The 25,455-nt window shown below is 42.5% G+C and overlaps 1 protein-coding gene across 2 annotated transcripts in view; it reads right to left on the minus strand.

Annotated features, from left to right (window-relative positions):
* LOC106604931 (rho guanine nucleotide exchange factor 37) overlaps positions 1–25,441 on the minus strand; it is a 36,160-nt gene extending 10,719 nt beyond the window's left edge. The window contains exons 1-13 of one of the 2 annotated variants that reach the window (XM_014200074.3): positions 25,329–25,441; positions 13,307–13,384; positions 10,520–10,921; positions 9,892–10,021; positions 8,804–8,951; positions 8,178–8,377; positions 7,889–8,019; positions 7,348–7,452; positions 6,792–6,905; positions 6,231–6,548; positions 4,365–4,493; positions 1,785–1,980; positions 1,219–1,430 (exon numbers count right to left, since the gene is read on the minus strand). In XM_014200074.3, coding sequence (XP_014055549.1) covers positions 1,219–1,430; positions 1,785–1,980; positions 4,365–4,493; positions 6,231–6,548; positions 6,792–6,905; positions 7,348–7,452; positions 7,889–8,019; positions 8,178–8,377; positions 8,804–8,951; positions 9,892–10,021; positions 10,520–10,921; positions 13,307–13,384; positions 25,329–25,361 — 2,196 coding nt within the window. In that variant the 5' untranslated portion in view covers positions 25,362–25,441. The remainder of the gene's footprint in view (positions 1–1,218; positions 1,431–1,784; positions 1,981–4,364; positions 4,494–6,230; positions 6,549–6,791; positions 6,906–7,347; positions 7,453–7,888; positions 8,020–8,177; positions 8,378–8,803; positions 8,952–9,891; positions 10,022–10,519; positions 10,922–13,306; positions 13,385–25,328) is intronic. The other variant, XM_014200075.3, reaches the window with a different exon arrangement.
* Between the last annotated feature and the right edge of the window lie 14 nt (positions 25,442–25,455).

The raw sequence follows: 25,455 nt of genomic DNA on the forward strand, positions 1-25,455 counted from the left end.
CGAGCGTCAGAGCCGGCGTAGTAGGATTCAATCTTAATCCTGTATTGACGCTTTGCTTGTTTGATGATTCGTCTGAGGGCATAGGGGGATTTCTTATAAGCGTCCGGATTAGTCTACCGCTCCTTGAAAGCGGCAGCTCTAGCCATTAGCTAGATGCGGATGTTGCCTGTAATCCATGGCTTCTGGTTGGAATATGTATGTACAGTCACTGTGGGGATGACGTCGTCGATGCACTTATTGATGAAGCCGATGACTGAGGTGATGTACTCCTCAATGCCATTGGATGAATCCCAGAACATATTGCAGTCTGTGCTAGCGAAACAGTCCTGTAGTGTAGCATCCGCGTCATCTGACCACTTCCGTATTGAGCGAGTCACTGGTACTTCCTGCTTTAGTTTTTTCTTGTAAGCAGGAATCAGGAGGATAGAATTATGGTCAGATTTAGCAAATGGAGGGCGGGGGAGAGTTTTGTATGCATTTTTGTGTGTGGAGTAAAGGTGGTCTACGATTTTTTTTTTCTCTGGTTGCACATGTGACATGCTGGTAAAAATTTGGTGAAACAGATTTAAGTTTGCCTGCATTAAAGATCCTGCCAGTAGGAGTGCCGCTTCTGGGTGAGCATTTTCTTATGACCTTATAGAGTTGGTTGAGAGCAGTCTTAGTGCCAGCTTCGTTCTGTGGTGGTAAATAGACAGCTGCGAATAATATAGATGAGAACTCTTGGTAGATAGTGTGGTCTACAGCTTATCATAAGGTACACTACCTCAGGCGAGCAATACCTCGAGACTTCTTTAATATTAGACAAGGCGCACCAGATGCTATTGACAAATAAACACACACACCCCCATCCCTCGTCTTACCAGAGGTAGCGTCTCTGTTCTGCTGGTGCATAGAAAATCCCGCTACCTCTATATTGTCTGTATCGTCGTTCAGCCACGTCTCGGTGAAACACTTAGATGTTTTGAACATGCTAACATTTTAGCATTTGTGGCACAAATCCCATTCAAGTCATTGGACCGATATTAGCATGTGGAAACAGTGCCAGGGGGAAGAAAAACAAAGCATGGATTGCTGTCATCTAGTCTATAGACTGCTTACAGGGTAAGGAAACCAATAAGTCATTTTGTAATTTGGGTGAACTATCCCTTTAAGATTAGGGAGGGGGATACTGATCCTAGATCTGTACCTTGGGAAACTTCACCAGGGAGTGTCACTTACCTGGAAGCAGGGCATGGTCATCGACAGAGTCCTCACGGGCTGGGGTGTATCAGGGGAGAAGGAGTGTCGCCTGACGTCAGGGGTGTAGGAGTGTCGCCTGACCCCTCCAGCACAATCCATGGTAGTGACTGTCAGATGAGGGGATGGGGGAGGGTCCATGGTTACCTGGTGGTAACGCACCAGTTTGGAGGAGGGGACGTATCCTCTTGGACCTGGACACAGGTTGTGTAATAGATGATCATAAAACATGCATTTATCAATTTTATACTGTATTAACATTATAAACCACATATTATCCAATAACTGATGTGATCTATTTGGATAGATAGAATTAAACACTTACAATGAGTACACAGCCAGCAGTAACAGTAAACAACCATTAGATGTCGCCACTAACTGGTGGTGGCTGAACCAGAATTCTAGTTTGGTATTCACTGCTACATTGAAAGAAAACTCAATACATTGACTAACTAAAGGACTGACTTTCCTTTAGAATGTGAAGCAGTGTTTTATTTTAAAGACCATCCCCTCAAGTGAAAAGGTGAGATGTCTTGGAGAGGTCTTACCCCCTGCGTCGACCAGCCAGCGGCGTCTGTCCCCCCGTGTGTCCATCTCACTGATGATGGCCACCAGCGCTCCTCTGTTCAGGCTCAGGTCCAGGTCTCTAGTCCCCACCACATGACCCGTCAGCTGGTAGATCTTGCCTGAGCCGTGCTTGTCTGTCAGGACCTTCAGGCACTTCTGAGACCCAGGGCTGAGAGGCTGGGAGGACACAAATGAACAGAACAGGGTCGTGCTCATTACGCACCAAACAGAAGGGAACTGACTGAAACAGGGAGATCACCTGGATTTAGCCAATAATAAAATGTTGCGTTTTCACTTTCCGTTGCAAAAAGTTCAAACGTTTTGATACGGTGTGCCCTAAATGAACCAATACTGTACGATCAGGAACATAGTTATGCAGCAATCAGGAACATAATTAAGCAACATACAGTAGTTAAACTAATTAGCAGCATCAAATAAAAGTGTATTGGTCGTGTACACAGTTTAGAAGATGTTATAGCGGGTGCAGTGAAATGCTTACGTTACTATCTCCTAACAATGCAGTAAAATGTCAAACAAATACACATATAATCACTCACAAAGAAATCAAGAAATGTCATAACAAATCCAATAGCACTGTAATCCAAATGCAATCAATATACACCTGATGAAGAGATACTACCAATGATATATACAGCAGTAGATGTAGTGTACAAAACATTAGGAACACCTTCCTAATATTCAGTTGCATCCCCTTTGCTCTCAGAATAGCCTCAATTCGTCACAGAATGGACTCTAAAAGGTCTCGAACGTGTTCCACACGAATGCTGGCCCATTTTGTCTCCAATCCTTCCCACAGTTGTGTCAAGTTGGCTGGATGTCTTTTGGGTGGTGGGACCATACTTGATACACACGGGAAACTGTTGAGCGCGAAAAGTACAGCAGCATTGCAGTTCTTGACTCACTCAAACTGGTGTGCCTGGCACCTACTACCATACCCCGTTCAAAAGGCACTTAAATATATTTTCTTGCCCATTCACCTTCTGAAAGGCGCACACACACACACACACACACACACACACACACACACACACACACACACACACACACACACACACACACACACACACACACACACACACACACACACACACACACACACACACACACACACACACACACACACACACACACAATTGTCTCAAGGCTTAAAAATCCTTTAACCGGTCTCCTCCCCTTCATCTACACTGATTGAAGTGGATTTAACAAGTGGCATCAATTAGGGATCATAGCTTTCACCTGGTCAGTCTACGTCATGGGTAGGCAACCCTGGTCCTGGATTTTTTTATTTAACCGACCTGAAAGACCAGGTGTGTGGAATTTAGACAATCATTGAACTGATCAATTAGCTCAGTTGGTCAGGTGTTGTGCCCTGTTGGAACAAAATCCTGCAGTACCTGTAGCACTCCAGGAACACGTTTGCCTACCCTCTGGTCTATGTTTTCTACACCCAGCGTGTATTAAGAGTGAGCACTCATTAACACTGGTGTTTGTTCACCTGCTTAGCTTACCCCGGGGTGACTTGTAAGGTTTATGGCTTTACTGCGTCATCTAAGAGCAGCTAATGAAGTGATCCCATTTCTCTCTAGTGCTGTAGAACTGGTGCCTGTAAGCGAGAGCCATCGCCAGCCACAAATGAGCTACACATCCTCACTACTGCTGTCATGTATTCCTGTAGATCTGACAGGCTGAGTCTCATTACTATCATATTGGATCCATCGCGAATGGCACCCTATTTCCGATGTAGTGCACTACTTTTGACCAGGGCTCATCTGTTCTGAGGGCTGCTCACACTGCAGACAGAAAGACATAAAAAGACTGATTTTAATATGGGCTGTGTGAGATGTCTAGATTAGTCTGAGACATGAAACCAGACCCTTTCCCTCTCCTCTTCTCTTGGCTTCTTCACATTCTCATCACTTAAAGTAGTGCGTAGTGGTGTGATGATGATATGAGCCACGCGTTAGCTGGAGTTAAGTTATTACTGCATTATGACTAAGCAAAATGAATGGCGCTTTCTGTTCTAACTGGGGAGGAAAGGTAATGGAATTTCCAGTTTGCAATTTATGCATGTTGAACAGAAAATATAGTTTGTGTTTTGTGAACGTGACATGTTCTAGTGTGTTAGTTTTGACAAATGGCTTATGATTAGTTACAGTACTGTCCCCTCAGGCTGCACACCTTCCTCAGAACCTTCAACAGGTAAACAGGTCATCTCGGTTAACTCAGAACTAAAATATTGCGCAATTTGGTTAGTCGCCCGTCTGTCCACGAGAGATTAGTCAACAGGTAACACCACAACTCTAAGGCTAATATAAATAACCATCCTGAGCCAATTCAGGTTATTCCAAACACATGATGGATTCAGATAATAAGAACATTTACAGTGAATGGGTCTAGTATGAATCATCCTGCTGCTATTTGACAAGTCCTGTGAGGCTGTGGATGTATACACGCACTGTCCCTGGCGATGTTCCCCGGCAACAAGTCACATCACCACCAACCAAACAACAGATTATAGTGCAGCTTCTGTTGGGACTGACCTGGACAATGGGAGCATTGAGTTGGTCCTCCACATTCCGACACAGACTCTCCAGCATCCTCGCACCCTCCAGCACCGAACACTCTGCCCACTCCCAGAATGCATTAGGCTCCAGGGAACTGTGAGGGAGCTGCAAAGAGAGGTCAGACAAAACAAGTTTAGAAAGCTAGTCAAGTTCAACTTCAGCTACATCTCTGGCCTTAGGTATAGTTCTCACTAATCAATCACTGAAAGTGACACAAGAAAACTGCAACAACATGCTTAACAATATCCAGTGAATAAAAATATAAATGCAACAATTTCAAAGATTTTACTGATTTACAGTTCATATAAGGAAATCAGTCAATTTAAATAAATTGGGCCCTAATCTATGGATTTCACGACTGGGAGTACAGATATGCATCACAGATACCTTTAAAAAAAGTAGTGCTGTGGATCAGAAAACCAGTCAATATCTGGTGTGATTACCACTTGCCTCATGCAGAGCGACACATCTCCTTCGCATAGAGTTGATCAGGCTGTTGATTGTGGCCTGGGGAATATTGTCCCACTCCTCTTCAATGGCTGTGCAAAGTTGCTAAATATTGGCGGAAACTGGAACACGCTGTCGTATATGTCGATCCAGAGCATCCCAAACATGCTCAATGGGTGACAAGTCTGGTGAATATGCAGACCATGGAAGAACTGGAACATTTTCAGCTTCCAGGAAATATATACCGATCTGTATGACATGGGGCCTTTCAATGCTGAAACATGAGGTGATGGTGGGGTTTGAATGGCACGACAACGGGCCTCATCACGGTATCTCTGTGCATTTAAATTGCCATCGATAAAATGCAATTGTGTTTGTTGTCCAACGTTGTAGCTTATGCCTTCCAATACCATAACCTCACCGCCACCATGGGGCACTCTGTTGACATCAGCAAACCGCTCGTCCACAAAACGTCATACACTCCATCTGCTTGATACAGTTGAAACTGGGATTCATATGTGAAAAGCACACTTCTCCAACTTGCCAGTGGCCCATTGAAGGTGAGCATTTGCCCACTGAAGTCGGTTACGACGCCGAAGTGTAGTCAGGTTAAGACCCTGGTGAGGACGACGAGCACGCAGATGAGCTTCCCTGAGACGGTTTCTGACAGTTTGTGGAGAAATTCTTCAGTTGTGCAAACCCACAGTTTCATCAGTTGTCCGGGTGGCTGGTCTCAGACGATCCCGCAGGTGAAGAAGCTGGATGTGGAGGTCCTGGGCTGGCGTGGTTACACGTGGTCTGCGGTTGTGAGGCCGGTTGGACGTACTACAAAAATCTCAACAAAAAAAACATTGGAGGCGGCTTATGGTAGAGAAATTTACATTCAATTCTCTGACCACAGTTCTGGTGGACATTCCAGCAGTCAGCATGCCAATCGCACACTCCCTCAAAACTTGAGACATCTGTGGCATTGTGTTGTGTGACAAAACTGCACATTTTAGAGTGCACAAGGAGCACCTGTGCAATGATCATGCTGTTTAATCAGCTTCTTGATATGCCACACCTGTCAGGTGGATGGATTATCTTGGAAAAGGAAAAATGGTCACTAACAGGGATGTAAACAAATTTGTGCACACAATTTGAGAGAAATACGCTTTTTGTGCATATAGAACATTTCTGGGATCATTTATTTCAGCTCATGAAACATGGGATCAACACTTCATATGTTGCGTTTATATTTTTGTTCAGTGTATAAACAACTGACAGCAGATTCACTGGCTGAAATGGTCAATTGCAATGGTCAGCATTGGTCGTCCACAGATACCCTATACTAAAGTCTATCTTGTTACCCCCTCTAAACCCTTCTACAGTGACTGTGGAGTACCTACTACCTACCTGTTGGGCAAAGCCCTGGAAGAGCTGCTCCATGTCTGCAGCCAGATCCTTGTGCAGGCAGCTGAAGGCCCCCAGCATGCCCCAGAGCAGGGTGAGGGCCAGGCCATTGAACTGGGGCAGCTCGTTGAGGAGCAACGTGTTGATGGTCTTATAGGTGTTTGCCACCGCCTGCTCATCGTAGCTCAGACTGGGCTTCTCTTCGAGCAGCTCGTAGTCAAGCAGCTTGTCCAGGCGCTTACGGATCAGGTTACGAGGCCCCGCCAGCAGTTCTCGAAGGGCACAGAGGGGCTTGTGGACCAACGTCCTCATCCTCTTCTCCTGGAAATGGAGTGGGGGATGGGGAGAGAAAGAGGGAAATATTAGGGAATAGAGAGTGGGGGAGGGCGATGGATAGAGGCGTGAGGTCCAGACAGTGCAATCTGAAGCCTGAAGGACATGTGGGAAAGTGAAACACGACCATGGGCGTAATTCAATAAAGATGGTCTGTCCGCCCACCCAACTTATTTTCTGATGCCCATTGTTGTAGCACGCATAACAAAGTGGTACTTTGGCTTGACTCACAAATGTAGGAAGTATCCATTGTCTCAATGCTGTTGTGATTTCCTTGTAGCATATAGCAGGCTTCTCACCGTCCATGTCAAGATCAAACTCCTCCGGTCGACAGCTAAGGAATCTCTGTAATAGAACGGTGGAAGAAAAGATGCCACAAACTATATTTAGACACGGGGAAACGCAAACAGAAAACTGAGGTAGTCGTCAGAAATGCATGGTTTATGACAGGCAGTGGCTGTTTTACAGTGGGGAGGGTCTGCATTCAAATAGGTGCTGCAATGTGAAGGAGGCTGAAAACTTAAACAGATTTTCTTACAACATCTTTACATTTTCAAATGCTCACCACTGAAACATTAGCCAAGTAGTTGTAGTTGTAGTTGACAGCTGGTGAGGAGGATTACTGATCCAACAGTGCTCATTATTTAGTGAGAAGAGGACGCCAAGCTAGAAGTGAATCTAAAGGGATTGGGCACTAATTGTATGTTGAGTGGAAAGCCAGGTGTAAACAAAGTGATTCCAATGCTGTCATGGTGATCTTACTCTGGTCTCCACGGCAAAGGCTCACCTGCAGATGGCTGAGATACGTCTCCACATTTTCATGTAGCACGGCGATACCATTTTCAAGGAGATAGAAAAAGCCCTCCAAGGCATCAAACTCCTCATCAACCAACTGGAATTGAACCGAGGGAAGTTATTAACAGAAAATTCAATACATTTTTTACAGAGATTTAAATAAGAATGTTCTACCATCCATTGCTAAAAAGAGACCCAGAGCTTTCAGTTTGTGACTTGATGAATAATGTCTAAAAAATTTCGCAAGGTAATACTCATAACCACGTGACATGCCACCAGCATAGCACGTGTCATTGTATTAAACTACTCTCTACATACTTTATGTAATAAATGCTCCCCGGAGGTGTGAATCAAGGTTTGAATACAGCGAGACCTTTTAAGAAGTAAACACTGGTCATGTCCTATGTTATCTCACAGCATTTTCCATTCCCTATGTTTAATTATTAACCTAAAGTTGCTGAAGAAAGGGCGTGTAGTTTCATTTTATGGCTGAGTGAACCTAACAACAGGGACAGGTACGGAAAGTGCCTTACCTTTGGTGCAATCCCCGTCTCATGCTTGATGAACTGACTCAGCCTGGCAGTCTTCTTTGCGATGCTGTGGCTGTTCAGCCGATTTATCTTATCTCTTATCGTCAGGGTTTCCGTCTTCTTGTATTTGTCGGCTGTGACGAGAAGACAAGAAATTGTAATATGGGTGTTCAGGAAAAGAAAAAAAAAAGTGAAGGCAATGCCCACAATCTATCAATATCCTTGGTCTGAATAGTGAAACCAAATCATAGGATATGATTACAAGAACGTGATAGCCAGCATGCGTCCTCACCAACTTCTCGGAAGCGTTTGTACTCATTGATCCTGCAGTTGAGGGCTACGGAAGTGTGGGCAGTCTGCTCCAGGAGAGAGTAGGCCGGGTGCCCAGGGTCTGTATGTTTCATGATGGTCTGGAGGAGAAGAGGGTAGCGAGCAATCCTTTGGACTGGCATCACCAGGAAGAAGCTCAGAGAGGTAGCATTCACCTCTGGCCTGTACACAACATAGTCTAAATGAGTCTTTCTAGATTTGTAATGTGAGAAAGCTGTATTTCGACATCCGTAAAACAATAAAAATGGGGTGTGATATTAAGGGCAATTTCAGTATTGTATTTCAATTGGACAATAGAGACAATGTATGGTACGAACAGGAATGCAGAAAGTGAGACAAAAGGTACGTACATTCACCTCTGGCCTGTATCACCACATATACTTTGACAATACTGAAGGATGAACATTGTATTTCAAATGTGACAATAGGGTCAAAGTTAGCCTGGTCCCAGATCGGTTTGTGCTGTACCCTATTGGGTGTTTGGCATGAAAACGACCATAGATTTGGGGCCAGGATAGGAACAGAAACGCAGTAGGGTAGCAAGCACGGTTGGAACAGGAATGCAGAGAGAACGAGAGATAAACGTACGCTGAGGACTTGATGACTTTCACCATCTCAGTCCACAGGGGTTCTTCCTGTTTGTAGCTGTTCTCTAACGCTGTGACGTTGTTGTAGTTGGACAGGTACTCCTTGTAAGCTGACTCTATGTCTGTTGATAGACTGAGGAAGGCGTCACCTGAAGGGAATATGAATCAAGCATTTATGATGTGACGGAAATGTACATTTATGACTCCCATGCGGGTCCTTTATCCGTCCCCATGGAGCGTTGCTAAAGTGATTTGTCACATGCTCCAAATACAACAGGCGTAGACTTTCCTGTGAAATGCTTACTTACGAGCCCTTTCCCAATAATACAGAGATTTAACAAGTGATATCAACAAGGGATCATAGCTTTCACCTGGATTCACCTGATCAGTCTGTGATAGAAATGTTTTCTACACTCAAGTGTATATTTGTCTCTCTAGCCATTCTTGCAGGTTAGATCTCTGCAGAAAAGATGAATGTTTGAACGCCTAGCCGTCCAGCTGCTGAGCGAGGTCAACCAAATAATGGAAAAAAGGAACTCTGACACACCGGCACTCTTGTTTACTCTACATTGAAATATAGCAGGGCAAACAAGGTCGCAACAGAGTGGGAGTTTGTTTTTCCCATTATTTAGCTGACCTCTCCAAGCAGCTTGACTGCAAGGTGTACTGTATGAAGTGTTTGGTTTGCAACACCATGGTGGGAAATGTGCTAATAGGCTTTTAATACATGCAGGCATGTAGTACACATAAAGAGAAGCAGCTGGTATCAATAGTCCTGTGAAACAGAGGTGGTTGACGTGAGCCTATTCTTGAATAGTCCCATAGAATTAGTAGGTGGGGTGGTGCAGGTGTGAATATATTACTAAGTACCTGTGAGTAAGAATCACTAGGTGTGATAGTGTATGTTTGAGGTGTGAAGGTAGCCCGCCATGGTAACAGTCCTGCAGTACTGCTCCTGTATGGCTCAGCATGGCGCTTGCAATGCCAAGAATGTGGGTTCAAATCCCACGGCCACCCATTAGTAAATGATTTTGATAAAATAATCTGCTAAATGGCATATATTATTATTATTGTATTGTTGCTACTTACACAGGGTCTCCAGGAAGAGAGGATCATGGGGTGTGACCTGCTTCTGGTCCAGGAGGCTGAGGAGGCGTCCCGACACATCAATCACCTCCTCTATGTACATGAACATGCTGTCCAGGTTAGGCAGCTGAGGCTGTGGTGGGGAGGAAGGTACACCATTTATCAAACCGACTTTACTTCTCCACAAAGGGCATCATTCACCCACCACTACACTACCCCTTCCTCCTATCCATCTTTCTATCCCTTCTCTATCTACCTCTCCATTCTCCTCCCTGTCTCTCACTCTCCGCATCCTCCTCCCTCTTTCTGTCCGTCCACCAACATTAGCCCTCCTCATCATTACCACTGGCTGATGCATAGACAGGCTTGCCTTCCACCCCATAAAATGTGATTTCATCCTGTTTTTACGAGACTCCCATTTTAAGCACAGCCTTCTATTCAAATACATTCGATGATATGGTCATTTAAATACCTTCAGAGACAGGAAAGGAAATAAAGCATGGTGCTTCAAGATAACCATTCCTTAGAGATATGTCTATTGACTTTAGACCCGCTAGGGTCCATAGTTTTCACCAGTCAAGTCACATGGTCAGGAAACTCCTAGCCCGGTGCAGCGGTGCAGTAGAAGTACCTGGAGTTTCTGCAGGTTGCTCCTGATGGTGCAGGTGCAGACCTGGAGGAGTCTCAGGTAGTTCCTCTCGGTGTAGACCAGCTCCTCTGTGGCCAGGAGCTGCCTCTGAGCCTCTCTCTCAGCCCTCTCCTTGGCTGCAGCCTCCTCAGCCTTCTCTGATGCATCCTCTGCTGGCGCCTCCACAAACACTGACATCTTTGATAACAGCGAGAGACATATAGGGTCCTCCTCTGTGTCCACTGCCTCACACTCATCCGCTGTTCCTTCGCTCTCCTCCGACCTCTTCTCTTTGGCCTCAGCTCTGGGACTTAGAGAAGGAGTATGGTTTCGGGGAGCTGGGGGAGCCAGGGTTGGGGTAGCTGGCTCAGCCCTCACTGGGCTTTCCATGCTGAGTCTGTCTGTCTGTCAGAGAAATAGGGGGTTAGCTCCATGTGGGGCCTGAGGTCTTTATCCCACCCAGTAGTAGCAGCCAGTGGCAGGGCTATTATAGTGGGTCTGAATGGCTTATACTCTGCATTGTTTCCTGTCCTTTGAGCTGGAACACCATGTGTTCGCACAACATGGGCCTGCTTTTACAAAGCTGTTGCTGCTAAAGCAATTTCCATTTTGAGCAGATTTCAATCAATCAATGTAATAAGGTTTACAGTGCCTTGAGAAAGTATTCAAACCCCTTGGCTTATTCCACATTGTTGTGTTAAAGCCTGAATTCAAAATGTATTAAATTGATTCTTTATCACCCATCTACACACAATACCACATAATGAGAAAGTGAAAACATGCTTTTAGAAGTGTTTGAAAATGTATTAAAAAAGAAATACAGAAATATCAAATTTAGGTACTCAACCCAGAGTCAATAGTTTGTAGAATCACCTTTAGCAGCGATTACTGCTGTGAGTCTTTCTGGGTAGATCTCTAAGAGCTTTCCACACCTGGATTTGTGCAACATTTGCCCATTATTCTTTTCAAAATGATCAAGCTCTGTCAAATTGGTTGTTGATCATGGCTAGACAACCCTTTCCAAGTCGTGCCATAGATTTTCAAGTAGATCTAAGTCAAAACTGTAACTCGATCACTCAGTAATATTCACTGTCTTATTGGTAAGCAACTCCAGCGTAGATTTGGCCTTGTGTTTTAGGTTATTGTCCTACTGAAAAGGTGAATTCATCTCCCAATGTCTGGTGGAAAGCAGACTGAACCAGGTTTTCCTCTAGGAATGTGCTTAGCTCCATTCCATACATTTTTTTATCCCAAAGATCTCCCCAGTCCTTAATAAAGGGAAATGTCACAATTTTTTCCAACTTCATCATCTCCAGCACCACCCAACATAAACATGTGAAAATTGCACGTTTCAAAGTTTTGTAGTAAAAAAAAGAGAGGAAGACAAGTGTTTCCAATGACATCGTGTGATTTTAATCAATTTTGAGTAGGCATTGCCTATTAATTGGTGGATGTCATTGTAAACAGCTTTCTTACTCTCTTTTTTTACTACAAAAACAGAGACGCGCCATTTTCACATAATATGTTGATGTTGGGGTGGTGATGGAGATTACATTTCCTTTAATGATTACAAGCATACCCATAACATGATGCAGCCACCACTATGCTTGAAAAATATGGAGAGCAGTACTCAGTAATGTATTGTATTGGATTTGTCCCAAACATAACACTTTGTATTTAGAACAAAAAGTGAATTGCTTAGCCATATTTTTAGCAGTATTACTTTAGTGCCTTGTTGCAAACAGGATGCATGTTCTGGATTATTTTTTATTCTGTACGCCTTCCTTTTCACTCAGTCAATTAGGTTAGTATTGTGGAGTAACTACAATGTTGTTGATCCATTCTCAGTTCTCTAATCACAGCCATTAAACTCTGTAACCGTTTTAGTCACCATTGGGCTCATGGTGAAATCCCAGAGTGTTTACCTTCCTCTCCGGCAACTGAGTTAGGAAGGACGCCTGTATCTTTAAAGTGACTGGGTGTATTAATACACCATCCAAAGTGTAATTAATAACTTCACCATGCTCAAAGGGATATTCAATGTCTGCTTTTTTTACACATCTTCTGTACCAATAGGTGCCCTTCTTTGCGAGGCATTGGAAAAACCTACCTGGTTGGTGGTTGAATCTGTTTGAAATTCACTGCTCGACTGATGTACCTTACAGATAATTGTATGTGTGGGGTACAGAGATGAGGTAGTCATCCAAAAATCATGTTAAACACTATTATTGCCCACAGAGTGAGTCCATGCAACTTAAGCACATTATTATTATTATTATTATTAAGGCTTGCCATAAATGATGGTGTATTGTGTGTAAACCAGTGACAAAAAAATCTCAATTTAATCTATATAAATTCAGGCTGTAACATAACAAAATGTGGATGAAGTCAAGGGGTGTGAATACTTTCTGAAGGCACTATAGCTGTTTAAAATGCAAGCACTGTCTTTGACTCACTCATGTTATGGGAATACTGACTAGAAATGTGTGGAGGGACAGTCAGTGGTTGTGATTCAGCAGCAAAATTACGTAAAAAATGTTGACTTAGCTGTGATTCACCACTGAACAAAAGTTATCAAAACAAAGTGATCTACCTAATGAGTCATACTGTTAATTAATAATGTGGATAGAAATACAGACATTACATACATAGACACACCACCATAACAAAACAGGTCTCTGGATTACTAGTTTAATAATCCAACATCAACAACAACAACCTCACCTCAAGCTGAAAATATCAGGTTCTCAGTGACAGTGCCAGCAGAAAACAACCATTAAAGCATATTACCTTGAGAAGAGGCCTGGGATCAGACGCAGCAGGGCTCGCGGGCCAAAGGATCGTGCTGCGGTTGTTGCAGTCGAGTGCCTGGCAAACACACCAACATAGAGAGACTGGTGTAACTTTCTCCACTGACTCACTCACTAACAAAGCTGTGCCTCATGTGGCATGGGTGTGTGTGTGTGGAGGCTTGTGGGGGAATGGGGGATGGGAGGGTCAGCGGCATGGGATGTTTGTTGGGGTAAAGTGGGAGGCAGAGAGGGAAGAGGTTGTAGGCTTTTAGCAGTGTGGAAAGGCCTGAGCGCACACAGCACATATCCTCTCTGTGCTGAATAAGCTGATTGACTGCAGCAGCCGGTGAAAAGGAAGTAACGCCTGCTCAGGAAGAAGCTCATTGGCTGGCACCCATTCAAGAAGAAAGGCTGGCCCGCCAGTAGAGACAGCACCATGCCGATTGATGTTTTCTCACAGGAAACAAAAGCTCAAAGGGAATTCAATGCCAATTGCCACCCAAGTAATTGTAAAGATTTTCCACCTGTAAGAATTTAGAAATATGTGGATGTCTGAGTACAAGACAAAATCATATGGAGTTTACAGTAAATGTTTATCTTAAGGGTGATGAAATTTGTCAGTTATTTACAGAGAAACAATTCAACTAACAAACATTTCAGGCCCAACAAGGAACTCACAAGCATTGAAAGAAAATGGATCTGAGTTGATAACATTGGAACTCGGCCAAGGAATGCTGCATTAATTAATAGTTCAGTCATAATTGTGATGACTTGTAGTTGTTAAACAAGTACAGGTGATGATAACTCATTGCTAATTTTACAACAGGAAACAGCAATAACCTTACCCATGTGTTAAAATTTAAATATTCCATTAACCAGGGAGGAAACTTGGATTCCAGGGATAGCAGGATACTGAATGGCTGATGGGTCGGTCCTAATGACCAGAGGATAAAAATATGTTTCACACTAAATATCCTCCACTCATCACATCATAATTATCTTCCTTTTTACTTTGTTTAGGTCATGGCCCATTTCAATGTATAGTATAGCAGATTGTAGAATAATTACAGTAGGCCTACTACTTCTACAGCAGTAGATTGTAGTACTAGTATACAGTTGAAGTCGGAAGTTTACATACACCTTAGCCAAAAACATTTAAACTCAGTTTGACACAATTCCTGACATTTAATCCTAGTAAACATTCCCTGTCTAGGTCAGTTAGGATCACCACTTTATTTTAAGAATGTGAAGTGTCAGAATAACAGTAGAGAGAATTATTTATTTCAGCTTTAATTTCTTTAATCACATTCCCAGTGGGTCAGAAGTTTACATACACTCAATTAGTATTTGGTGGCATTGCCTATAAATTATTTAACTTCGGTCAAACGTTTTGGGTAGCCTTCCACAAGCTTCCCACAATAAGTTGGGTGAATTTTGGCCCATTCCTCCTGACAGAGCTGGTGTAACTGAGTCAGGTTTGTAGGCCTCCTTGCTCGCACACGCTTTTTCAGGTCTGTCCACAAATTGTCTATAGGGTTGAGGTCAGGGCTTTGTGATGGCCGCTCCAATACCTTGACTTTGTTGTCCTTAAGCCATTTTGCCACAACTTTGGAAGTATGCTTGGGGTCATTGTCCATTTGGAAGACCCATTTGCGACCAAACTTTAACTTCCTGACTGATGTCTTGAGATGTTGCTTCAATATATCCAAATCATTTTCCTGCCTCATGATGCCATCTATTTTGTGAAGTGCACCTGTCCTTCCTGCAGCAAAGCACCCCCACAACATGATGCTGCCACTCCCGTGCTTCACGGTTGGGATGGTGTTCTTCGGCTTGCAAGCCTCTCCCTTTTTCCTCCAAACATAACAATGGTCATTATGGCCAAACAGTTCTATTTTTGTTTCATCAGACCAGAGGACATTTCTCCAAAAAGTACGATCTTCGTCCCCATGTGCAGTTGCAAACCATAGTCTGGCTTTCTTTAATGGCAGTTTTGGAGCAATGGCTTCTTCCTTGCCGAGCGGCCTATCAGGTTATGTCGATATAGGACTCGTTTTACTGTGGATATAGATACTTTTGTACCTGATTCCTCCAGCATCTTCACAAGGTCCTTTGCTGTTGTTCTGGGATTGATTTGCACTTTTCACACCAAAGTACGTTCATCTCTAGGAGACAGAAAGCATCTCCTTCCTGAGCCGTATGACGGCTGCGTGTCTCATGGTGTTTATACTTGCGTACTATTGTTTGTACAGATGAACGTGGTACCTTCAGGCACTTGGAAATTTCTCCCAAGGATGAACCAGACTTGTGGAGGTCTTGGCTGATTTCTTTTGATTTTCCCATGAAGTCGAGCAAAGAGGCACTGAGTTTGAAGGTAGGCCTTGAAATACATCCACAGGTGCACCTACAATTGACTCAAATGATGTCAATTAGCCTATCAAAAGCTTCTAAAACAATGACATAATTTTCTGGATTTTTCCAAGCTGTTTAAAAGGCACAGTCAACTTAGTGTGTCAACTTCTGACCCACTGGAATTGTGATACAATTAATTATAAATGAAATAATCTGGCTGTAAACAATTGTTGGAAAAATTGCTTGTGTCATGCACAAAGTAGATGTCCTAACCGACTTGCCAAACTATAGTTTGTTAACAAGAAATTTGTGGAGTGGTTGAAAAACGAGTTTTAATGATTCCAACCTAATTGTATGTAAACTTCCGACTTCAACTGTAAGTAGTAGATTGAATACTTCCAGAAGGCACTGTATCTTGGTAGCCAGAGTCCTTGACTTTTTCCACATGGTTACAGCCTTATTGTAAAATTGATTAAATAATCCCCCCCCTCCCCCCATTAATCTACATACAATACCCCATAATGACAGCAAAAACAGGATTTTAGAAATGTTTGCGAATGTATTTTAAAGAAATTACGGAAATATCACATTTACATAAGTATTCAGACCCTTTACTCAGTACTTTGTAGAAGCACCTTTGGCAGCAATTACAGCCTTGAGTCTTCTTGGGTATGATGCTACGAGCTTGGCACACCTGTATTTGGGGAGTTTCTCCCATTCTTCTATGCAGATCCTCCCAAGCTCTGTCAGGTTGGATGGGGAGCGTCGCTGCACAGCTATTTTCAGGTCTCTCCAGAGATTTTCGATCGGGTTGAAGTCTAGGCTCTGGCTGGGCCACTCAAGGACATTCAGAGACTTGTCTCGAAGCTACTCCTGTGTTGTCTTGGCTGTGTGCTTAGGGTTGTTGTCCTGTTGCAAAGTGAACCTTAACTCCAGTCTCAGGTCCGGAGCAGGTTTTCATCAAGGATCTCTCTGTACTTTGCTCCGTTCATCTTTCCCTCGATCCTGACTAGTCTCACAGTCCCTGCCACTGGAAAACATCCCCGCAACATGATGCTGCCACCACCATGCTTCAGCGTAGAGATGGTGCCTGGTTTCCTCCAGAAGTGATGCTTGGCATTCAAGCAAAATAGTTCAATCTTGGTTTCATCAGACCAGAGAATCTTGTTTCTCATGGTCTGAGAGTCTTTAGGTGCCTTTTGTGAAACTCCAAGCGGGCTGGCATGTGCCTTTTAGAATGATGGACGTGAATGTGTTCTTAGGGACCTTCAATGCTGCAGACATTTTTTGGTACCCTTCCCCAGATCTGTGCCTCGACACAATCCTGTCTCAGAGCTCTACAGACAATTCCTTTGACCTCACGGCTTGGTTTTTGCTCTGACATGCACTGTCAACTGTTGGACGTTATATAGACAGGTGTGTGCCTTTCCAAATCATGTCTAATCAATTGAATTTACAACAGGTGGACTCCAATCAAGTTGTAGAAACATCAAGGATAATCAATGGACACAGAATGCACCTGAGCTCAATTTCGAGTCTCATAGCCAATGGTCTGAATACTTATGTACATAAAGTATTTTTTTTATTATGTTTTATAAATTTGCAACTTTTTTTTAAAACTGTTTTGCTTTGTCATTATGGGGTATTGTGTGTAGAATGCTGAAGATGTAATTTATTTAATCAATTTTAGAATAAGGCTGTAATGTAACAAAATGTGGAAAAAGTCAAGGGGTCTGAATACTTTCCAAAGGCACTGTACATCTAATAAATTCACATTTTATTTTCCAAAAGTGTACATAGATTAAACGTGTAGTTTGAAGGTTCTTTCAATGGTGGATGGATGACTCACATTTATGTTACATTATAACACAGTGCAAAGCGACAGTAATTAAGTATCTAATTAGGCTACAGCCGCCTAACATGAATTATTGAAAAAAGAAAGTGAAACAGACCTTTGAAGCAACAGTTTCTACTTGAGCACTAGTCAGATTGTTACACCGGATAATGCGTTTTAACCAAAGATTTTTGTTATCCATTACTGGAAGTTATAGGTTAGGTACTGTTTGATGTAGCACAGAACATTTTTGACCAGCCCTGGTGATACTATCTTCGTTCTCAAATCGGTCAAACATGCATCATCTAAAATGGTCTGTCTTGTTTCTGGCGGGGTGTCCGCGTCCCAAGGCAACAAATGGAGACGTGAAGAAATGTTTCTCGGAATTGGCCAGGCCTCCAAGTTGGTCAATCAGCTTGCCTCTGAGATAACCATGTCCATAAATCCATTTGACACAGGTGTTGTTGAGTGTATCATCCTTATAAGGGCATCTACTAAATTACTAAAATATAAATAAAATCTATTGCGGACCCACTTGACTGTTACACAAAGAGGATTTGGATTTCGACTCACACAGCCACAGATTCATTCTCTGTACAGAGTCAAACAATCAATCACATTTATTTTATAAAGCCCTTTTTACATCAGCAGTTGTCACAAAGTGCTTTATAGATGCCCAGCCTAAACCCCAAAGAGCAAGCAAATCAGATGAGGCTGAGTTCACAGCACCAGATAAAGAAAGAGCATTTAATAAGATACACGCTTGGCCGAATCGAGAACTAAGATAACTTAATGATGATAGGGTTGGTTGAAAATTCTGTGCTACACCAAACAGTACCTAACCTGTAACTCCCAATAATGGATACCAAAAATCTTAAGTTAAATCACATTATGTGGTGTAACAATCTGTAGCTACTCTACCCCATTCATAGAAGCTAACTACTTTAGTGCCTATTAACGATAGTATCTGTTACCCGATTCAGGAAACTAGGCGTATGTCGCAAGTCACGACTTCACAGAAGAGCCGTTTCAACGTAAAAAATATTTTATCAAAATGCGTTTTTTTTTTAAAAGAAATACCTTCTCGAACATGTGAACTTATGTGCCTTAATAACAAACTTGTATGCCATCTGTACATACAAATACAATTGTTTAATTACGAGCCATGTTGTTTAAGCCACAGAAAAAGCCAGCAACCTTCCCACTAGCCACGATTGGCTGAGATAATGAGTGGGCTGGACATGACGAGAGAAGAGTTTGGATTGGTCTGCCATATAGAAGGCTTCTGTCTATTTGAGCTCGTCAGTCTGTGTTGGTAATCCTGTCGAACACTGATAAAAAAAATAATAAAAAAAAATGTATTGTGTAGTGGAGCTGCATAAGTGTTGCTCTCCACTTTCTGGAGGATCAAGTTATGAAATTGGTGGAATTAGAGTATAATAGCTAAAGAGAGGTGTTTTCTCCATGTCTCCGGATTATATCTTCAAACTAAGGGCAACCGTGGTTTGGCATTCCTGACAGGGAGATGCATCCATCATGCATGATGATGTATATAGGCCAGATAGCTAGCTACATTTTCAGATATTACACGTTTCTAATTTTGACAGAAAGTGGTTTCATTTCAAGCTAAAATGTACTGTTAGCTAGCTAGCTGACGTTAGCTGGCTGGCTCCCTAGCTCACGTTATTTGTTTCCCCAGAGTCGTTTGCTTTTCTAGTTGGAGCCTAATGTTAGCTAGCTAACATTGAACCTGGTTGGTTAGCTCCCAGCACTGTGGCATTGTTGGCACTGTTCATTGTTGTTTAACTAGCAAATATTAGCTGGCTGTCTCCTTACCTAACGTTACGTGTGTACGCCATCTGTTGAATATGGCCGGTGTCAGTTAACGTCTGCAAAAAAAGCATAATCAAATTGTTTCCAGCTGGGCTGGTTAGGCTGTTTTCATGTTATCCAGATGTAAACAAATCGTCGTCCAGAGCGCCATGTGTGCACTCCGAGGGCGAAACGAGATGGGTGGGGCTTAAGCTTAAGAGGGTGTGAACGATGCTGAATGGGTGTAGACAATGAAGAGCTCTTCACTAGATACCAAAACATTCAAAGGCCATTTTCTCAAAAGTGAGTTTACAAGTTGATCAACTTCCAAAGCAGAATTACTTTCCCATTGTTCCTCAAATGCAGTGTATGATATACCATTTTGTAGCTCTGAGTCTCTACTTTTAGCCAATGTAAAAATCACAATTTCAAATTTTGCTACATAAGACCGAATCCAGGTGGTGAGTTACAGAGTTGCAAAGAAAAAGCCACATCTCAGACAGGCCAATAAAAAGAAAAGATTAAGATGGGCAAAATAACACAGACACTGGACAGAGGAACTCTGTCTAGAAGCCCAGCATCCCGGAGTCGCCTCTTCACTGTTGACATTGAGACTGATGTTTTGCTGGTACTATTTAATGAAGCTGCCAGTTGAGGACTTGTGAGGCGTCTGTTTCTCAAACTAGACACTAATGTACTTGTCCTCTTGCTCAGTTGTGCACCTTGGCATCCCACTCTTCTATTCTGGTTAGAGCCCGTTTGCACTGTTCTGTGAAGGAAGTAGTACACAGCGTTATACGAGATCTTCAGTTTCTTGTCAACTTCTCACATGGAATAGCCTTCATTTCTCAGAACAAGAATAGACTGACGAGTTTCAGAAGAAAGTTATTTGTTTCTGGCCATTTTGAGCCTATACTCTAAGCCTCAAATGCTGATGCTCCAGATACTCAACTAGTCTAAAGGCCAGTTTTATTGCCTATTTAAATCAGAACAACAGTTTTCAGCTGTGCTAACATAATTGAAAAAGGGTTTTCTAATCATCAATTGGCCTTTTAAAATAATAAACTTGGATTAGCTAACACAACATGCCAGTGGTTGCTGATAATGGGTAGATATTCCATTTTTAAAAAGTCTGCCGTTTCCAACTACAGTAGTAATTTACAACATTAACAATGACTACACTGTATTTCTGATGAATTTGCTGTTGGACAAAAAAAAAAAAAATATTTAAATAAAGCCTTTTCTTTAAAAAACAAGGACATTTCTAAGTGACCCCAAACTTTTCAACGGTAGTGTATATTTTTTTTAAGGTAAATTACTACACACCTTTATAGGGTTAGTGTTCCCACACGGCCATATCTCCATGTTACAGTGCTGGTTTAGACAGATGGAACACATAGGCCGCCACCTTTACCTAAACATCATACTGTTACCATGGTTACTCCATGGATTTTCAGTCTGACTAAAAAAGACGCAGTAGTCTCTGCAAGCCAGAATGTTGAATACAATTATTTTTACACTTACTTTGCCGGATCTACATGCTGTTGGTTCTTTTGGCAGCAAAAGGTAGAGAGAGTATCCACAGGAAAGTGTTTTCTACCCAACTTTTTGCGGCCCCGGTAGGTTCTGTCGTTTGTATTTTCTCTTAACGCATTGCATGTCATGCACAATATGTAAACCATAGTCGAATGTAACCAAACTTGGTCTACTGAAGCACGTTTCCTCGCAATTACCTGAAAGTGTTTGCTGTTTGGTCTGCGGTTCAGCTCTGCCATATTGTGCCAGTGTTTGTCACATGCGAATTTCATCAATATTGAAAATAAAATCTGGAATTACAAACTGATCATTGGCAATTTTAGCATGTAAATCTTGGTGGAGCACAAAAAAAAAAAGTGGGATGCATGCCAGCAAAGCCACTACACAACAACACATTAATTGCACTATAACGGTGACAAACTGTGCCCACAAACTGTTAGGGCCTAAATAAAGCTGTCCCAGTGTAACCGATGTGAAATGGCTAGTTAGTTAGCGGTGGTGCGCGCTAATAGCGTTTCAATCGGTGACGTCACTCGCTCTGAGACTTGAAGTAGGGTTTCCCCTTGCATTGCAAGGGCCGTGGCTTTTGTGGCGCGATGGGTAACGATGCTTCGGTGGGTGTCAGTTGTTGATGTGTGCAAGGGTCCCTGGTTCGAGCCCGGGTTGGGGCGAACACCAACAGCAGAGACCCAACATCTTACCACTGCTACACCTGGCTTTCAGCAGAGCCTTGTCTGGCAGCAAAACTGTTTATACAGCATAATTTACTGCCTTAAAAAAACATAGCAGATATGACTGACTTGCTTAAACAAATGTGGTTTTCACTGACTATGGAGATGTACAAACTATGGAATAAGGGGATGACAAGCGGATAAGAGGCAATCTTTAATTTTGATTAGGACATTAATGAGCGAGCGACGATGGACGTAGTCAATATAACTATTTGTTCAGCAATTTTGAAATGTACAGTGACAGAATTCAGAACATGGGCCGTTCTTACAGTGTACTCCCTGTACAACAAGTCAGAACCGTAGGACAAATAAAGGGGGCATATAGACAGAAAATGAAAGCTCTTACAATATTCGATTATCACATTTCTCTAAAACAGGTTATAGGCTACATGTGCACCACCAAGTTATAACAGCAGGAAAAAATTAAGAGGTGAAAATAGACCAAATTACTAGGGTGCGGCACATTGAACGCCGTTTGGGTCTTTGCGTGTCAAAAAAGATACACGTTAAAAAAAGTTTTAATTTGACACGTCAAATAACAATTCTATTATAGAATGTTTTGTGTGCTAAATTTGCACGTGAAAGCCAAACGCCACCACTACTATCAAAGCTGTACAAAAAAAGTTAGCAAACAAGCACACACCGGCCACGAACGATGTGTTTACAATACATCGTTGGTGAAAATAGACCAAATTATTAGGGTGAGGCACATGGGCTACTAACAGCTTACTACACAACATATACCGTAAATTCCGGACTATAAGCCTCAACTTTTTTACCACGCTTTGAACCTCGCGGCTTAAACAATGACGCTGCTAATATATGGATTTTTCCCGCTTTCAATGTTTTTTTCTCAAAAAAAAAACATTCTGTGACGTGCTCAGTTTTTTGGCGGCATGAAGCTTTCATTAGACCAATGAAATTGCCGAACGGGTTAAGGTCAAACAACTTTTTTGTTTACTGTTTAGATTAAATCGAGCGCTCTCAAACTTTCCATCATTCTGATTACGGTAGTCATTTTGTCACCCTCATCATGGCAAAGACACGGAGAAATGCATATGATGCAGCTTTCAAGTTGAAGGCGATTGATCTGGCTGTTGGAAAAGGAAATAGAAAAACACAGCCACTCCATTGAATCGTTAGTGGTTGCTTTGCAATGCTTGCAGTTAGCCACTGATTCCTTCCAGACATAATTATTGTTGAAATTTTTCCAACTTGTGGAATCTTTATGTCCAATGGCCGATGAGCACTGATACATTTTATCTATAATTTCTCTTCATATGACAAGGATTAAAAGGATTTTCCAGTAGATTGTCAACTTGATTCATGATGATGACTGCTAGCTAAGACTTTGAAAGTGAGATGACAAAAATGTGGTGCTCAAATCAGGTGGGGTTCTGCCCTGAATGACAGGTCGCCACTGAAACTGATATACAGACAAGCCTGGAGGCTGCTGAGGGCAGGACGGCTCATAATAATGGCTGGATTGGAGTGTAATGGCTGGAATCATTCCATTGACGCCATTTCAGCCATTATTATGAGCCAACCTTCCCTCAGCAGCCTCCACTGAGACCAGTGTACTGAAGGTCAGGTTGATAACACTTCCCTGTGGATATTTTGTTTCAGATTACCTCAGAAATAGGGACAAAAATCGGCAGGTAAATTAAGTTGAAATTAAGTTTGTTCAACATTCTGACTTGTAATGGGACTGTTCGGGAATGCTGAGCCTTACATGCTGACCAAACCGCTCGTGTATGTGCGATCAGGACACGCAGGTTGAAATATGAAAACAAACTCTGAACCAATTATATTCATTTGGGGACAGGTCAAAAAGCATGAAACATTTATTGCAATTTAGCTAGCTAGCTTGCTGTTGCTAACTAATTTGTCCTGGGATATAAACATTGGGTTGATATTTTACCTGAAATGCACAAGGTCCTCTACTCTGACAATTAATCCACAGATAAAACAGTAAACCAAATTCGTTTCTAATCATCTCCCCTTCCTTCAGGCTTCTTTTTCCTTCTTTGGACTTCATATGGTGGTTGGCAACCAACTTTACGGTGCATTACCCGACTGGAGTGTGGATGTCAGTTCATCTTTCAATCACCCACATGGGTATATGCTCCTAAAAACCAATGAGGAGATTTGAGAGGCAGGACTTGCAGCGCGTTGCGCGTCACAAATAGGACCAAGTTCTATTTTAGCGCCTGGCCACGTAGACGCTCGCGAGCGTGTAAATACTTCACTCTGATAAGAGGCAACCCCACCTGTGCCAATTAGCCATCTAGCATGCTCCGAACACCTGTGTGTAAGCTAACTGTGGAGAAAATGTAGTTAGTCAACTGGAGACAGTGTATGGAACTGTGCAAAACTGCAACATTAAGTGTATATTTATTATTTTAAAGATTATTTCTTGCTGACATGAAAGATATGGGGCATATGTTTAGAAAACAATGAGACGTTTCCAAACGTTAAAACAGTGTTGGAATAGTAGTTTGTGGGAGACTAATGGCTAAAAACCCTACAGTACATAAGGGTTTTCGATAAGTAGCTATTCGAGCACAAGATGTAGGACTCCAACTGTTCACAGCACAACTCCAACTACAAGGTCAGTGCTCAAAGAGAAATCAAAGGGTGTGTTCTTAAATTCAATCTACAGTGTCAGAGTGCGCTCAAAGCGTTGTCCTCTTTCTTTTTCCCAACGCAGTTAACCCAAAACCACACCCCGTTATTCAGAGGGCCGGTCTACTACGCACCCATTGGCTAGCCAGCGTTGTCTCACCCACAGGTGATCAGCACAGAGTGACCTTCCAAGGTAAGGATGGAAAATGTAATATAACAATTAGCTACCTACCGTAATGCAGGCCTATTATTATCACGTTTGGTAACATTTGCCCATGTATTTATTTTCAGAGTTTCAATGAGTTGTCAAAATGTCTCAGAACTCTGCTGAATTTCCTCCATTGAACGTTGCTTATTATTTATAATTTCTCAAATATTTATTAGCTATTCAGTCGAATACGCTATGCTACAGCCATTGAATCGGTCTTTGAGCGTGAAGGGACGTTAATGGCTAGCTCGGTCCACGACATTGTTATATTTTTCAATCTTGAAATACAAGGGCAAATGTTATTAATCAGTGACTGAAATTTCGCGTTACGTGATATCCACTTCCGGACTTGGAGAGCGCCCCGCGGTTTTGGCTTAACTGCGTTGGGGAAAAGAAAGACGCGTTCAGACCGCACACTGGCCACTCTGGCCAAGGAGTAGGGTTGACGCGAGCATTCTGAGCGTATCACAACTGTGGTCACGCACCCAAGATAATTGGCTAACGTTGGTTAGCTACTTCCAGACACAACTGAGAGAACACCTCACTCTGACCATTTTATTTGCCCTACTAGCAGAGCTGGTTAGCCTGTTATGTTATCTAGAGCGTTGATGACTAACTGTGCTGCTGGCAACAATTGATTAACGCTTTTTGCCGATGTTTACTGACGCTGGCGATAGTCAATGGGTGTTGAGCATTCTTAAATTCATCCGTTATTATACACTTTGGCACCCCGACGAGAGTGTTCTGAAAACGGAGTAGATAGCCAGTTAATTTACCAGCGCACCCAAAATTGTCTTTACCCTAGGGGATTAAATAATCCTCTATAATATTGTGGAACTACTGTGCTATAAAGAGATCACATCGCTTTTAGAAGCTGTAACATAGTCTACTGCGGCGACACTGTCACAAAACCCACGCTCACCTTAACACTTACTGTTCGTCTTTGAACCCTCATTCACCGGAGTGGTATACTATGAAGCAAGCTAGATCTACTCGGGCGTTTCTAAAGCCAGTTAGCTTCACATTGCAGATCAGTCTTCATCTGTACT

Source organism: Salmo salar, chromosome 05 (genome assembly GCF_965601325.2).
Source record: "Salmo salar chromosome 05, fSalSal1, whole genome shotgun sequence".
Taxonomy (NCBI): domain Eukaryota; kingdom Metazoa; phylum Chordata; class Actinopteri; order Salmoniformes; family Salmonidae; genus Salmo; species Salmo salar.